At 38.1% G+C, this 17,130-nt stretch overlaps 1 protein-coding gene across 1 annotated transcript; it reads left to right on the top strand.

Annotated features, from left to right (window-relative positions):
• The first annotated feature begins 7,648 nt into the window (after positions 1–7,648).
• SCG2 (secretogranin II) lies at positions 7,649–13,119 on the top strand. The gene is made up of 2 exons (XM_006935628.4): positions 7,649–7,780; positions 10,832–13,119. The coding sequence occupies exons 1-2, from the start codon at positions 7,745–7,747 to the stop codon at positions 12,701–12,703; spliced, it is 1,908 nt and encodes a 635-aa protein (XP_006935690.3). The 5' UTR covers positions 7,649–7,744; the 3' UTR covers positions 12,704–13,119.
• Positions 13,120–17,130: the final 4,011 nt, after the last annotated feature.

The raw sequence follows: 17,130 nt of genomic DNA, 5'->3' as shown, positions 1-17,130 counted from the left end.
AATTGACTTTTATTTTTTTAAGTCAAACACTCCAGTTATTCAATCAATAGTATTTTCTGAGTGCTGGCTCAGAATAGAAATAGAAACTATTTCCCCTAAGTTACCAACTTCCTGGAGGAAAAATGCATATGAGAAAGGAGATTAGTGATAAACACTGGAGAGGTTGGAAAGAGATTCTGAGAAAGACCAAACATAAGGGGATGTGAAGAGGCTGTGGAAATGGACAAATAAGAAAGAAGTAACCGGGAGAATTAGCAATGGATAGGGAAGAAGGGTGTGGAGGGAGTACAGGAGTGAGCTAAGGAATTATGATTCCGTGGTTGGAACTGTGGGTCAGAGATTATTATTGATCATGTGAAGACATATAGGAGGAGATAAGAGATTGGGAAGGAATTGGGTCAGCTTGGGTCTTGATATGTTTCTTTGTAGATGTGAGTACTTTTAAGATTGGTTTGGATGGCTTTGGGGTATAGAGTGAAAGAAACAAAACGAGATCCCTGACCTCATGTCCTCAAAGAGATTATAATCAACGGGGAAGAGAACAGTCTTAAGAATCTTACAAATAAATACTACATTACAACTGCAATAAGTTCTAACCAGGAAAGATATGTGGCCCATGAGAGAATATTCTGGAGAGAATTTGCCGTGTCAAAGAAGTCAGAGACGCTTCTCCAGAAGAAAGGGTAACTGAGCTTCCTTGGAAGTAAGAGGTTGAATGGGAGAAGCAGTGGGGTTGGGGAGATTTCCTAGGGAGAGAGATAGGATAAAGGATGTTTGCTCTGAGTTAGATGCTGTTTGGAGTCTTGAATTAGGACAAAGATGTGCTTTGGGGATGGGGGACCAGAATGAGGACTCATGAAGAAAATTCAGTCAAGCAGTTTCACTTGGGAAAAACACGGGGGTGGGGGGAGGGGGGTGGGGAGGCACAATTCTCATCATAGGGAAGAGGACTGAGACCAGCTCTATGGAGCCCTGGAGTTCTAGCATCCATGGTCAAGCCTACGAAAGTTCATACGTCAGGCCAGTACAAGGGAAATGACCCAAAATTTAATAATAAAGTTGTTCAAAGATGGAACAAGTGAAATCATAAGGTAATGAGTTGCTTGCCATTGGAGGTATTTAAGTATATGCTGGAAAGTTGTTGTTATAAATGTGACGGAATAGATGAAATAGACTAGGTTAGAGTAGATGTGCCTTTCCAATCATAATAATCTATAAGCTAGTTTGTACTCCGATAAACTCAACTGTATTTATTCAAGATTCAATTTAAAATGAAATCTTTTTAAGCTGAGAAAAAGATGTTCTTTACAAATGTCAGCAGCATTTTCATAATAAGAGTAAATAATGGACTGGTGAGCAAGTCTCTAGAAAAGCTGTAGGAAAGGTCAAATGTATTCACATTTAAATCTAGCTTTATGTTTAATGAGAAGTTGGGATATGAGGAAAGTTTAAAGATGTAAGAAATGGAAAAATTAGCGTTTCATTATGCCATCTAAGAAAGGTATGGAAATAACCATATCTTTTGAAGGAGACAGAGAATTGTAGTATTGATATGACTTCTCTTAACTAATCATATTTTTAGTATTCTTCTTTATATCAGATGTGATTTATGAAATGGCCCTGGAGTCACTGCTTCTAGTTCTAAGCGCCTTGGGCAGCAATAATGGGGATATTTCATTTCCTCATGTTTAAAGCTACTGAAGCAACTTTTCCAAATACTCACAAAGGACAACTGGTACAGATGCATTTCATTCTGCTAATGTTTGCTTATGGGACTCGAAGTAGTTTAGAGTACTCCAAAAGGGGCTGGTTAAAACCAAACTGGAACTTTATCAATCATGTCTCTCTTTGTTGTTTTTTACTTCAGTCTTTCCCCCTACACCCCCCACTTTCAGGGTTCCTACCTCTAGTCTACAGTCTTTGTTCTGGCTTTTGAGGATTCTCGGGGTTCACTGTATAGTCTTTTTCTCAGGCTTGCTTTCTTATGCTGTAATTCTCTGTCTATCAAAACTTAGGATCCATCAGAATCACATAGAGGGGTAATAGGACCTCAATCACTAGGATCCGTCCCCAACGTTTCTGATTTGATAGATCTGAGTGGGGTCTGAGAATTTGCGTTGCTATTCTCCAGGTGATGGCTGATGTTATTGATCTGGAACCACAGAGAGAATCACGGCACTGTCACTGTAAATCCCCTTACCTGTAGCATATCCTCCTTTCTTCAGTGTCAAAGTCGTAGATGATTTGATTTGTGTGCTATTTCCTAGACTCCATACTGAAAGTTCAAGAAAAAAAAAATTGCCTGATTTGTGGGATACAGCCTCAGTGGCTTTCTTTGGGGGAGGAGATTTTAGGTTGGGGAGCCTGTTTTCAATTCCCGACTTCATATTACACATGGGAGTGCCCTGCCTCCAGAAGTGATATACTCGTTTTACCAAAATAGCACTCTGAACTCCCAAAAAAGACTACGTGAACTGTGAAAGTCATCTGGTGAATCAGCGGGAGCCCTGAAGACACAATGCTAAACTTGACCATAATGATGCTAAACTTTGACCTTGAAGACTCTCATGCAACTCCTTGGGCTTCTGGTTAAAAGGAGGCATAAAAATGTGTACTTGGATGATTTCCAAACAGAAAATATCCTTGTTAAAATGTTTGCATGTATGCACTCAAAATGTTGATTCACAAAACAATTATGCCGGGAGAATCTGAAAGATTGAGACATTCAGTGTTGTTTTAAACAAAGTAATTAACTTCTAGGGCACAAACTTCTTTTCCCAAAATCCACTGAGGGAGCAGATGCTCAGACATGCATGGCATTAGATTAAGGAAATGGTACTTTCTTTTCCTCCAATCACCAGATGGTTCTAGAATCCAAAGGCAATGGAAAAGAAAGCCTAAATTTATCTAAGTGGCTGTCATTGAGGATTTATGGGAAAAATCATATTTTAGTACCTAGTAGGCAAATGCAAAAATAATTTCACAGCCAAATCCCATTTCACAAAGAGAAGAGGCATGGTGTCCAAGGGTTAGAAGAGGCCTTAAATGTTACGTAGTTTATCTAGGGCCACCAATAATGTGGTACCTTGATAAGAAGGAGAGGCAGAAGGAGAAGGAGAAGGAGGAGAAGGGGAGGAAGAGGAAGGGGAAGGAGGGGGAAGAGGAAGAGGAAGGAGAGGAGGAGGAAGAAGAAGAAGAAGAAGAAGAAGAAGAAGAAGAAGAACTACCACCCCCCAAAACAAAGAATAAACAAATACTAGAATTATAAATGGCTCATTTTTCTTACGTGCAATTTCAAATTTTAACTCAAATACCAGGAAAATGTTTTACAAAATAAGGGAAACAGTAGAAAAATATAGTGAAAGAAAATCTCCTTAAAAAAAATATCAGCATAATTTGTTAGCAGTGCCTGGAGCTCACATGAATCAGGCAGTTCATTTGTCTAACCACACTCTGAGAGGATGAAAACTTTCCAAAATGGAGCTTTGATAGTAGGAATGAAGACATCTTAGCTCAATTCAAGACAGCATCATTTGGGCCAGCCATTCAGTCTAAGGCAATGGGGTCAGTGTGAGGGTACAGTGGTAGAAAACAGAGTTCCTGCCTCCCAGAACTAGTGAATTTTGTCTGAGAAACTAGATAGTTACAGTATTAAGCACACCCAGTTTCTGATTTATATGTTCTCTGAAAGCAATTTGGCAGGCTCTGCCTTTGCAAGGGAAGTAGAAAAACATTTCATTCTTCTTTGATAGTGAGCTTTTTTTGAAAAAAAATTCATCTTACGACAGGGACATTTATTAATAAAGAAAGTATACTATAACTAAGAGGAAGAAGCTTAAATAAATTTTGGAACCAGGGAGGCAAAGAGTAAACAGGAGTATAAAGAAGGAGGAGTAAACAGAAGAGAAGGGAGGCAGACATGTGAGGAATGAGCAATGAGAAACAGCCCGGACCTTCAGACGGGACTCCGCCAGGAGTCTTATCTTCCAAGGGAGAGAACAATGAGGGAATTAAGAGATGGGGGAGAAGGAGATGACACAAAGAGGAGCCAGAAGACACATTGGCTTCTCTATCTTAGTTGCTTTCATACAAATTGAAACAAAATGGGAAGTGTAATGGAGTGGAGGAGAGATACATTTCGAATTGAGGGATAACTAAGAGTGCTTGTACAAATGACAAAATCAAAGTCTGGTCTAAATGAAATATGAAATTGAGTAACGAAGAATGAAATGGCTAAGATTTAAGAAAATCTGATCATAAAAACAAATTAGCCCATTCTGATTACTTAGATTTGAATTGTGAATGATTGGCTTTATCTTCACAGCACATGGTAAGGATCCAAGCTAATTTAGTGAGAACTATTACCATACATGGTACATAATTATTTTGAAAATGGTCCAGATATAAAGCTTTGTTTCTCAGAGGCAATGATAGTTGGCAATTTGGACCTAACAGAAGATTAAAATTTTGTAAGGAACCTTTAAAATGATTTTATCTCAGGCTTAGTAATAGAAAGATTTATCGGTTATCTGTAATATATTGTACATGCTCTAAAAGACTTCACATCAACAGCAACACTGCTTTCTCTCTACATATTACCTTTGAACTTCTTCAAATAGATCTCTATTTGAGCAAATAGTTTCCTTTAGAACAAAAACTACTGGCAAAAAATTGAATGTTTTCTAGAGATATGTTAAATATTAAAAAATCGAAAAATTGAAAAATCTATAGAACACAGCCTGCTGGTGCATAGAATTTTCCAAATTCAATAACTACTCTCTTGTTTAAAAGACATTATAATATGCCACACAGCATCAATGAAGTGATCTAATGTTGACTCTTGTTTTCCATTTTAGTTTCCCCAGATGGGAGTCTGGGCCTAGGCCATCTGGACAGTGACCACAAAAAGCAATTGGGACAACCCCTAAGGACTTTTGTCAAAGTGACTACATTCTAGACTTGGATCTTTAAGGGTTGGATTCCTGCCATATTCATTTCTCTATCTTGATAACCTGGCAGAGTGCCTCAATCACAGTCTTTATTATGGAAATGCCTTTGGAAAGAACTAGGTTCAAATCACACCTCTACCAGTTATGAATGAGGAAACAGTGGCCAACTTATTTATTTCTGAATTTCAGTTTCATCATCTGCAAAATGGAGATAAAAACAACTATCTTTCACAGTTGTCACGAGCATCAAATCAGGTTGTAGAATTCCAAGTACAGTGCTTGGAACATCCTGGAACTGTATACATGATATGTATTTATCATAGTATCATACAGAGGCAGAAATTCAGTTACCCACATATGGCTCATTACTCTACCCACACCTGTAGCTGATGAAGCCAGTCCATCCCAGCAGCTTCCTTCTGACATCTCAATTCTACTTGGAGTTTTTGAATGAAGGTTTATATGGATATTGGGTGATTAACCTCAGGAAAGAGATTGACTTTGGGATCTTAGTTTCCGGTCCTTACCAAAAGGGTTCAATTCCATATTTATGTACTAGCCTGGTCAAGAGTGACTCCTTGAGAGCTGTTGAGACATATGTTGAACTAATTCAACCCTTTAAGAGTAAGCTTGCAGAATTTTCTGGGGAAATATTGATACTGGTTAGTTCAGCTGGCCACGCAGAGCTACTGGAAAGCAAATTAGGTCAAACTCAGAGTGGCTTAAATATTTGTCAAGGTTAAAGAAAATGTTTTTATGTGTAAAGCTAACAAAAACATCAGCAAAAGAGCTGATATCATTGAGACGGTAGTTGAGAAATGGGATTTTCAACCCTTTCTATTAAACCTAGCACTTGACCTTGCTCTAAAAACTCATTATGAAGCATAAAACTATTGGATGAATTGGCCATAAGATTCCCATCTGAGCTGTATGACTTCCATGTCAATCCACAGATGATAGTGCTTCTGGTCATTTAGAAAAATCAAATATTTTCAATAGGAGAGCAAGGAAGGAAAATCAAGGGTTATTTTTCCGGAGGTTTTTTTCCCTAATATTTTAAACGATTCCTGTCTCCTTGAGGATTTCAAGAGTTCTGTGGTTTATCTAAGATAGTTAGAAATCACTTTAATAAAACCTGATAATGAAATATCTTAGTAAAGTCTTCTTTTCCCAGGAGGTTTCTTACCCATGAGTTTTTCCTTTGAATTTCTAGAAGGAATGACACGGCTGTCCACAGTGCTTCCCAAATACCGCTGGCTAACCTCTTTCTTAGTGCTTTCCAATTTATATCAAAATAATCTGTTTGCCTGTCGTCCCCACTAGACTAAATAAACTAAAGAATCCTCAAAAGCATATATATATATATATATATATATATAGCCATATATATGATGTGATAAAAAGCTATCATATATATGTGTGTGTGTATATATATATATATATGTATATATATATGGTATCATATAAAAGCTAACACATGTATATAATTCATCTATGTATCTGGCACTTAATAGGCATTACAAATTATTGAATGGATAAATCAGTGGCTGATTATTCATTGAACAGAGCTATAAAGGCATCTCTTATATGGCAAGATTTTTTTCATACTTAAAGTATATTTCAAAACATACAGTTTTTAAAAACTCACATCTTTAATAAAATAGTTAAAAATTTAGACTTATATAAATTATTAAAATATATAATCATATTATCTGGCAAAGCAGAGCAATGGTCATGAATTACAAATACGAGAGGTTGGGAGTTAATTGGTATATTATTCCCTGGATTAGTCATGTGTATGGAAGGTATTCAATTCATCTGATTCCATAGAAAAGGAAAAAATATTTATAGCTCAACTTGCTTTCAATTGCAAATGAATTCCCATTACATACGTATCACATTTTTCTCTAACAGTAAAAGAATCCGTTTTTCACTTAATGGAAGTTTTTTCATTAACACTCAACTTCTGAGCTTCCCTTTTTGAGACAGGTATTGTAAAAGATAATGACAGATTCATAGAAAATTATTGGGTACTAGACCTGAAATCTTATGACTACCCACTTCAAAACTATATTGAAGCTCTAAAACAAGATTCCAACTCATTAGAACTTTAAAGTGTACTCTCAAACAGAAACCAAAAAAAAAAAAAAAAAAAAAAAAAAAAAAAAAAAGAAAGAAAGAAGAAAAGAAAAAGAAAAAGAAAACTTTCTTTTTTATTCAAATACATGTGAATTTAAAACTAATGCTGCTTGTGGTCGTGATACAAAATACGACTTTTCATTATAATAATGTGCCTTCCATTCCTTTCAGAGTATACCAGGGAACTTAGGTAATGTAATTTCCTTGTGGGCAATGAAGAAAAAAAGTCCTTGTGTGTAAAACTTTTTAAAGTAACGACAAAAACAACAGCAACAGGAAACACTTATCACAAGATATTAGAACATAGATGAGATTACGTTTCAATTAGCCGTCTGCTTGACAGATTTCGTTCTTTCTAAGGGAAATTGTGCAGAACCAGTCTCAAAAATTTTGATGAAAGAAGAAAAGAAAACTGCAATTTTTGCCACAAAAAGACAGGTGGCGTAAGCATGCAGCATTTTTTCCCCCCTTAAATATATAAAGTGATTATTTTCTCTCGGGTTCTTTGAAAAAACTCGCCTATGCTCGGGTTTGTGGCTGAGCCGGGTGACGTCAGTGTGGCAGTGCGGAGTCAGGCGCGGCGGCTCCCTATAAGCCGAGGAGCTGTCCGGGTGCTGAAACGGCCCGAGCAGCTCACCAGGCGGACTGGGAAGGACATGCTGTGGACCTTCTCTGCCCCGTATAAAAAACGGGTAAGGCTGCTTTTCCTTCGATTTACTGGAAAGTTCTAAACTGCGTGTTCTTTCCTTAAATCCTAGCTGAGAATAAAAAGACCTTTTGGCAACCTTTTATCTATAGAATAACTGAATAGCAACCTGCTGCTCTTCAACCAATACAAGGACATATACTTATATATAGATAAATCTATATTTACATATAGAATTGAATCTATGATGTATACCATTTGCTGTTGGATATTTATAACCATTATGCTATTTAGATAACCATATGTAAGAAGTGTGAAAAAGTTAAGGATTTTAGTGTCAATACCCATATTAATGTAAAGTTAACTAAGCCTGATATTTTGTTTCTTTCCTTAATGTATTGTTTGTTCTCTAGAACTAGATACAAAGCCAGAGATATAATTTATATGTTTAATATTCTTAGCAGTAGGTTTCCAATCATTCAAGGGCTGTTAAACACATTAGTCATAGAGGCAACCAATTTTGGAACTAGTTTTTCTTATTTTCTTTGACATTTACAAGAGCTCAAAATGAATAAATTGTCTAAAATTATTTTCTGAATTGATACTCTCTGAAAGGGCTTACGTTGTTATTTCCCAGTTTTAGTCCCAGGAGAGTAAAATTAGAATTATCCTGAGTACAGGCTTTTCCTTTTATTCAGGGTGCAATGTTATCTTGGGGTATAGGTTGGATGTGACCACGAATTATAGAGAGATGATAATTTTGAATTTCCATGAGGAAAACATTCATAACTGTGTAAGATATTTTTATTATGTTTGAATGAAAGAGGTGGTACAATATTTTACTGTAAATTTTTAATGGGACTAGTGTTTCTTTTTTCTCTGTCCTAATTAGTAGAATTGCTCAAATTAGATATATCCATCTGTATTTGTCAATGCTCCAGTCTGATTTCAATAGAAAAGACATTTTAGCTTATGAAGCTTTAGTTCAAATTGTACATAGGATATTAGAGCTGTCGAAACCGTCTTTAGTATGTAGAAGAGCTGCTACCTGGGAAAGAAATCCCTCGAGTCTTACTCAAAGGCAATAACTATGTCATCCGAACTGAACCTTATAAATGACCAAAGAATAGCATGTGTTAGGCTGTGGTTTAAATAACCGCATGATGTATTCTTCCCCAATTCCACAGCAAAGCCCATCTCCAAGATAATGATTTCAAAGACAAGCACATAACTCATATGTTAAGACTACTTCAGGATACTGGTTTCAAAGAAAATAAGTTCATTACGATTCTTAAAACTACTATTTCAAATTCCAATGTTGGAAATAGATCATCAAAGCTAAATTAATCCTGAAATAATATAAAGAAGAAATTAGAATGTACTTTGATTTAAATCTAAGAATTTACACTTCTTTAAATGTTACAGTTTCTTACAGGAAACATTAATTCATAGTAAACATTTGAAGAGTTTTCTCTGACATGCCTTTAAAGGTTTTTTTCTTTCAGTAAATTAAGTAGTCTGATTAATGGGAAACATTTTAATAAATATGCATTTATGGTAAAGAAATTTCTCTAACTACAACCATTGGTAGGTCTAAAAACTGAAAGTATTACTTAAAAACCAAAATGCTCTAGTGAAAAATGATATTTTCTACAATTGATGTCTAAGCTAACAGAAAATTGTGCCCATAAAACTTAGCTTATATATCACAAAATCATGATGCAAGTAAGATATCATGAACAAACACGTGATCTTTCCTTACATTTATTTGCAACAAAATTGCAAATATTAAAATAGTTTTTCAGTGTTAGCAATGTTAATGTAAAACATGTAAAAAATAATCCCCTTGCTAATTCATATGTGAGATTATGAAGCATTGGAGAAAAAAAATGAATGAAGATTTTTAAGTAGGAAGAATTCAACATATTGTCTGTGTTTATCTAAATGGGGAGTTACATAGTGGTTATTTTAAGGTTTTCTAACAGTATGAGTCATTTAAGATTTCACAGGTCCACACCAAAATAGACACAGACATAAGTCAAGCTGAATCTGAACACTCACAAATTCAGAAATAGACTGGTTAAGAAAACTTATGTTCTCTCTGAAGCATCTGTTATTATTTACTATGTATTCCTAAAGGCTGATGAAAAATATAACCATGATTGCATTTTGCAAGACAGTCATGAACAAAATTATTAGAAGAAATATGGAACACAGGCATTTTAAAAGTTTACTTTCTTAGCGTGTTTACACAGGAAGAAACTTCACTAGGTTAGCCTGCTAGCTGGGACCAGAGAAGATCCATATTCTGGAGATTATTAAGGTATAGAACTTTTAAAATTGACAGTTGGGTTTAGTGTCAGTGTAAGAACAAGTTATTTCTGAAAAATATATGTAAGTAGGATTCATCCATAAGGAAATTCAGTATGATTGATGTTAAGATGCTGTATTACTTCATCATATATAATGTCACTGCTGTGGTGTTTCTACAACAAAATTAGATGGACAGTTCAAGAACTAACCCACATGGTTTCTTGATACAACCTTAAGGAAATCATTCAGTGTGTGTGTGTGTGTGTGTGTGTGTTTGTGTGTGTGTTTGTGTGTGTGTACATGTGTACATACATACATCATGTTTTAAATTAAGGCAACTAATTTTTTTGGCCAGTGATTTTGGTAGGAATGCTCTACAAGAGAACTAAAAGTCACCTTGGAAATTTTTTATTAATGCATACTTTAAAAACATACTTTAATGCATTATTAATGCATACTTTAAAGACAATGCACACTTTAAAAAAAAGACAGACTACATGTTTTGCAAATTAAAAAACAAAACCTCATATCAGTCTTTTGGTTATTATTTTAACCAAGTCAATGCCGTGCAAAACTGATGTAGTCGGGTAACAATTTCACTGGATTCCTGCAGTTAGCTTGTGGGGGGTTGTATAGGAAATATGTATGGCTTTTAAAAAGAGTCATCCTAAGTTTAATGTGAAACAATCTCTGCCATGTGTTTTCCTTCAATGGTCAGTTACCGCTTTTGCTATAGTGACTTCTAGTTTTCCACTTGTGTTAATTCATATTTTCTATGCTTTAGGGACATCTTTCAAACATGGCAGAAACTAAGACTCACCGGCTTGGAGCAGCTCTGTCTCTGATCCCTTTAATTTTCCTCATCTCTGGAGATGAAGCAGCTTCATTTCAGCGAAACCAACTGCTTCAGAAGGAACCAGACCTCAGACTGGAGAATGCCCAAAAGTTTCCCAGTCCTGAAATGATCAGAGCTTTGGAATACATAGAAAAACTCCGACAACAAGCTCACAAAGAAGAAAACAGCCCAGACTACAATCCCTACCAAGGTATCTCTGTTCCTCTTCAGAAGAAAGAAAATGGTGATGAAAGTCGCTTGCCAGAAAGTACAAGGGATTCTCTGAGTGAAGATGAGTGGATGAGGATAATACTTGAAGCTTTGAGACAGGCCGAAAATGAGCCTCAGTCTGCACCAAAAGAAAAGCCCTATGCTTTGAATTCAGAAAAGAACTTTCCAATGGACATGCCTGATGATTACGAGACTCAACAATGGCCAGAGAGGAAGCTCAAGCACATGCGATTCCCTCCTATGTATGAAGAGAATTCCAGGGATAACCCCTTTAAACGCACAAATGAAATAGTGGAGGAACAATATACTCCTCAAAGTCTTGCCACACTAGAATCTGTGTTCCAAGAGCTAGGGAAACTGACAGGACCAAACAACCAGAAGCGTGAGAGAGTTGATGAGGAGCAAAAACTTTATACAGATGATGAAGACGGTATCTACAAGGCCAACAACATTGCCTATGAAGATGTGGTTGGGGGAGAAGATTGGAACCCAGTAGAAGAAAAAATAGAGAGCCAAACCCAGGAAGAGGTAAGAGACAGCAAGGAGAATATAGAAAAAAATGATCAAATCAATGAAGAAATGAAGCGTTCAGGGCAGCTGGGCCTCGAGGATGAAGATCTCCGGAAAGAGAGTAAAGACCAACTCTCAGATGATGTCTCCAAAGTAATTGCCTATCTGAGAAGGTTAGTGAATGCTGCAGGCAGTGGGAGGGCACAGAATGGGCAAAGCGGGGAAAGAGCAACCAGGTTTTTTGAGAAACCACTTGATTCTCAGTCTATTTACCAGCTGATTGAAATCTCAAGGAATTTACAGATACCCCCTGAAGACTTAATTGACATGCTCAAAACTGGAGAGAAGCCAAATGGATCTGTGGAACCCGAGCAGGAGGTGGAACTTCCTGTTGACCTAGATGACATCTCAGAGGTTGACGGAGACCGTCCAGATGCTTTCCCAAACAAAATGCTCTCCAAGAATGGTTATTCCAAAACACCCGGTCGTGCTGTGGCACAGGCCCTACCAGAGGGGCTAACTGTTGAGGACATTTTAAGTCTTTTAGGGATGGAAAATGCAGCAAACCAAAAGCCTCCATATGTTTCCAGTCAGTACAACCGAGAGAAGGTTCTGCCCAGGCTCCCCTACGGTCCTGGAAGATCTGGAGTGAACCAGCTTCCCAAAGGTGCGTGGATGCCAGATGTTGAGAATAGACAAATGGCGTATGAAAACCTGAGTGACAAGGATCAAGAATTAGGAGAGTACTTGGCCAGGATGCTAGTGAAATACCCTGAGATCATGAATTCAAACCAGGTGAAGCGAGTTCCAAGTCAAGTCTCCCCTGAAGATAACCAACAGGAAGAGGACCAAATTGAGCAGGCCATCAAAGAGCAGTTGAATCAAGGTAGCTCTCAGGAGACTGAAAGACTGGCATCGGTAAGCAAAAGGCTCCCTGTGGGGCCCCCAAAGAATGATGATACCCCAAACAGACAGTACTTGGATGAAGATCTGTTAATGAAAGTGCTGGAATACCTCAACCAAGAAAAGGTAGAAAAGGGAAGGGAGCATATTGCTAAGAGAGCAATGGAAAATATGTAAGAGTTTTCATCAATTGCCCTACTTTCTTCCTCGAACCCCAAGAAAACCCCAACATTTCTCTTTAGTGTGTTGACTTCTATCCTGTTAACACTGTAATATCTTTAAATGATATAAAGGCAGATGATTCCATTTCACTGGGGTATCTGCTTCACTTATTCTGAGTTGTTCTCTTGTGTATGGATATGTGTCAATGTTATGACTTCTGGATAAAAATTAATCATATTCCTTAATCAAGAAAGATATGTGTGATAGTGTTTAATAGTGTATTTAATGGCTGTGGCCTTGTTGATGCTCACATATTATAAAGAGTATCCTATAATTCTCTGGAAAGTTTTTAATAATTATTGAATTATTTTGTTACTGTCTGTAGTGTTTTGTGAAGTATTGGATCAAAAAAATAAAGCATTATAAATATATAGTTTTATTCATAAGGCCTTTTCTATTGTGTGTTTTATTGTTGATTAATAAATGTTATTTCTCGACAACTGTGGACTATTCATTCTGGAAAGCCAGAGACAGCGACTATGGAGCACAAAGAGAAATTCCTTACCTTCCACTGCCAACCCAGGTAAGAAATAAGAGCAAATGTATTATTATGCTGCATGCTTATAGAATGCAAATCCTCCAACAGCCCAGAGCTTACTGCTTGCCTATGGCTTTTCTCATATATATGACTTATGGAATAAGCCTTTTATTGTCATAGTTATACCTTGTACCCCTGATTTATAAATAAATAAATACACTTAAGTCTTCCAGACCCATAACCAGCATTGAAAAACAAACAGAAACAAACAAACAAACACACTGTGTTCAGGCCAATCAGAAATAACTACAGACTTGGAAGCAACTTACCTATTTCCAAATCACTCTGGTCCTCAGAAGACAAGGCTGATGCCTCTTTTGTATGATTTGAGAAGGGCTAAAGGACCCCCGGACTGTCAGGTAAGTGAATGGGCACAGGAACAGTGGAAAACATCAGCTGCCCTCTCTTTTGCCGCTGGTTCTTGAGAAAATCTTGAGTGGGCTAGGCATTGTCTACTTGTTACAATGTGTATCACGTTGGGAGAGTGATATCAGCATTAAGCCTGCTAACAGATCAACAGGGAATCAACAACAATAGCAGAAACAGCAACCGCAGGAAAATATATACGGCCACAAAATAGTCATAGTTGTAAAAGAAACAAGGAAATAAGTAATTACTATTTACTGAATGTTTATAATGCACCAGGCCCCAAACACTTGACCTCATTTAGTCTGTACTGTAACGTTGTCAAGGGTCTCTTATTATCCTTCTTTTTACATCAGGGAAGGCAAAACTCAGAAAGGTTAAATAACTTTCCCAAAGACACTTGGTTTTATGAGTTACCAAAGCCTGGTTTCTTTACCACTTCACTACTTTGCCTCTATGGGAAGTGCCCTATCAGCTGAGTTCAGACTTTGGAGGTGGGATGGTGAGAGGCGCATGAGGATCTAGTATCAGTTATTTCCAAGTGAGGGCACTTGTGGTGTGGTGTGGTATGTGTGTGTGTGTGTGTGTGTGTGTGTGTGTGTGTGCACGTGCGTGCCAGGTGTAGGGAGGGGAGGCAACCCTTGAATGGTCAGAAGGCAATGAGAAGGCCTGTATACCTTAGGGAAAACACAGAATGCAGGTTTTTCTTCTTTACAATTTTGTCCAGACGTCCTTTCCTTTCCTTTCCTTTCCTTTCCTTTCCTTTCCTTTCCTTTCCTTTCCTTTCCTTTCCTTTCCTTTCCTTTCCTTTCCTTTCCTTTCTTTCCTTTCCCTTCCCTTTCCTTTCCTTTCCCTTCCTTTTTTCCATTTTCTTTTCTTTTCCTTTTCTTCTTCTTCTCTCTTCTTCCTCTTCTTCTTCTTCTTCCTTTTTCTTCTTCTTCTTCTTCTTCTTCTTCTTCTTCTTCTTCTTCGAGAGAGAGAGAGAATTGAGAGACAGAGAGGCAGAGGGAGAAGGAGAAAGACTCTTAAGCAGGCTCCATGCGGGGCTCAATATCATGACTGTGTGATTGTGACCTGAGCCAAAATCTGGAGTCAGATGCTTAACTGACTGAGGCCATCCAGGTTCCCCCCAGACTCTTTTCTAATGATCACACAAATTTGTGTAATTCTGGAATCCGTTAAGTGGAAGAGACCTTTGTGGTAAATTGTCTCTACAGTGTTTCTAATTAATAATTAATTAGTACTCAATTCTCTACCCCACATCTTTCAAAATAGAGAGTTACAAACTTAGCAGACAGTATTATGGGGAGATCCAGGATATTTGGGTAGTTTAAGGTCTAGGTACAGTCTATACGTCATGCTTGGCGGATGTCCACATATATCTTCTGCCCTTTGTATATTTTCCTCAACTTCTTGTTTCGTGCAACAAGCCACTCTTAGCATCCTAAATCAACCCTGTGACTATTCCCAGGCCAGCCTTAAGCAGGAATGAGAACTTGGCACATGTCTCCACCCAACAGAAATGCCCTCACTGTGATGTTTGGACGTTCTACCCAGAGGTTAGGAATTGAGCCCGTTAACTGAGATGATAACAGCTGATGAGTCTCCCGGCTGGGATTTATACACAAATCAGGGGGATGTCAAACCCTGTACTCATTTTGCTACAACATGGTACTTCTTTCTTAAAATCTCAGACTTGAAATTCCGTGATTCTCTAAGGATGACGTTGCAGGCATCAGGAGTGGCCATTGGGGAGCTACTTGAATTTGGGATGTCTAGTCTTTGCCTGACTTCTCTCCAACACCAGGCAGCAAGCATCTCTGCCTTTTTGCAGCACCATCGTATCCCCAGCTACTGAGTCATCCGACTAATTTCTGATCCAAAGATTTTTTTTTCCGTAAGTGCTTTAGTACATTGCTCACTAGCATAAGAAAGAAAGCTCTAAGTACCATTTAAGGATGTAAATGACAAATCAGTTGGAATTAGAGTAACACAACCCCTCTCCCTGCCTAGAAGCTTCCTTCAGCAGAAGTCAGGGAGTAGCTTGAACCCTCCAAAGAGATGCCCTCTGCAGGCTCCCACTGCAAGGAGGAAAAAAACTGCCTGGGCACTAAGACTGCACCCCTGATAGAAGTCCATATCTCCCTCAGGAGTCAGATAGGAGCTTAGCAATCTCTATGCTCTTGCCAAGATCCTCACTATCAACCTTAGCACTCAAGGTTGCTCCACCCTACCCCACCTTGGGGACAATCAGGACTAATGTGACTGTGCCTTTTATGACAAAACTTCCAAGTCATTCCTCATTTCCCACGCTCAAACCCCACTATACCTTGTATATCACCTTTTTTGGATCCCAGTTCCTACTCTTTTCCATATTCTACAACATTTTTTATTATGTCCTTTTTTTTTTTAAATTTATTTTTGAGAGAGAGAAAAAGTCTGAGCAGGGGAGGGGCAGAAAGAGAGGGAGACAGAAGATCCCAAGCAGGCTCCACACTGTCAGCACAGAGCCCGATGGGGGCTTGAACTCACAAACCAATGAGATCATGACTTGGACCAAAATCAAGAGTTGGAGGCTTAACCAACTAAGCCCCTATTATGTTGTTTGATGCTCAAGGTGATTCATCAGCAAAATCCCCTGCATCCTCAACCTCTTCTCTGAGTATTCTCTTTGCGTCCTTGCTCTAAAGGAAGCTTACCCCTCCTTTGAAGTTGCCACTGTCCTTGAAACTCTTCCTTGTTCCTTTTTGTTGCTTACGGAGCATTTATTTTTCAACTATTTTTGAGGGGGGTGTATATTATTAGTGAAAATAATCTTAGATGCAAGTGAACGTAAAACCAATTCAAACGAGATGTATTAAAAACATGAATTAAAGAGAGGGTCACAAAACCCCAGTAAAGGTCATGCTAAAATGTGGGGACATCCAGAATAGCCAGAATAATGGCCTTTTAAAAAATGAAATATATTTGACACATAGCATTGTTTAAAGTCAAGGTGGACCACATATTGATTTGGTACTTTGAAAAAGAAAATTTTAATGTTTATTTATTTTTGAGAGAGAGAGAGAGCAGGGGAGGGGCAGAGAGAGAGGGAGACCCAGAATCCGAAGCAGGCTCCAGGTTCTGAGCTGTCAGCACAGAGCCCGACGCGGGGCTCAAACTTGTGAACCACGAGAGATCACGGCCTGAGCAGAAGTCGGACGCTTGACCGACTGAGCCACCCAGACAACCCTGAGTTGGTACTTTGGATGCTAGGTCTCGCTAAGGACCCACCCCTTACTCCCTGCTTTTGGGTTCCTCAGGTGCTCTGTGTCATTTCCCCTCACTCATCAAAGACAGTAACTCCTGCTCTCTTCCCTCTATTCAGCCCTGCTCCTTCATAATACTTGTCAATTTCAATATCCCTGAAGATGATCTTTCCAGCCCTTTCCAGGCACCATCCCCCATCAGCTGTTTACTTGCCTGTCTTTTTCTTACC

Source organism: Felis catus, chromosome C1 (assembly GCF_018350175.1).
Source record: "Felis catus isolate Fca126 chromosome C1, F.catus_Fca126_mat1.0, whole genome shotgun sequence".
Classification (NCBI taxonomy): domain Eukaryota; kingdom Metazoa; phylum Chordata; class Mammalia; order Carnivora; family Felidae; genus Felis; species Felis catus.
This window is presented reverse-complemented; position numbering and strand designations above follow the sequence as displayed.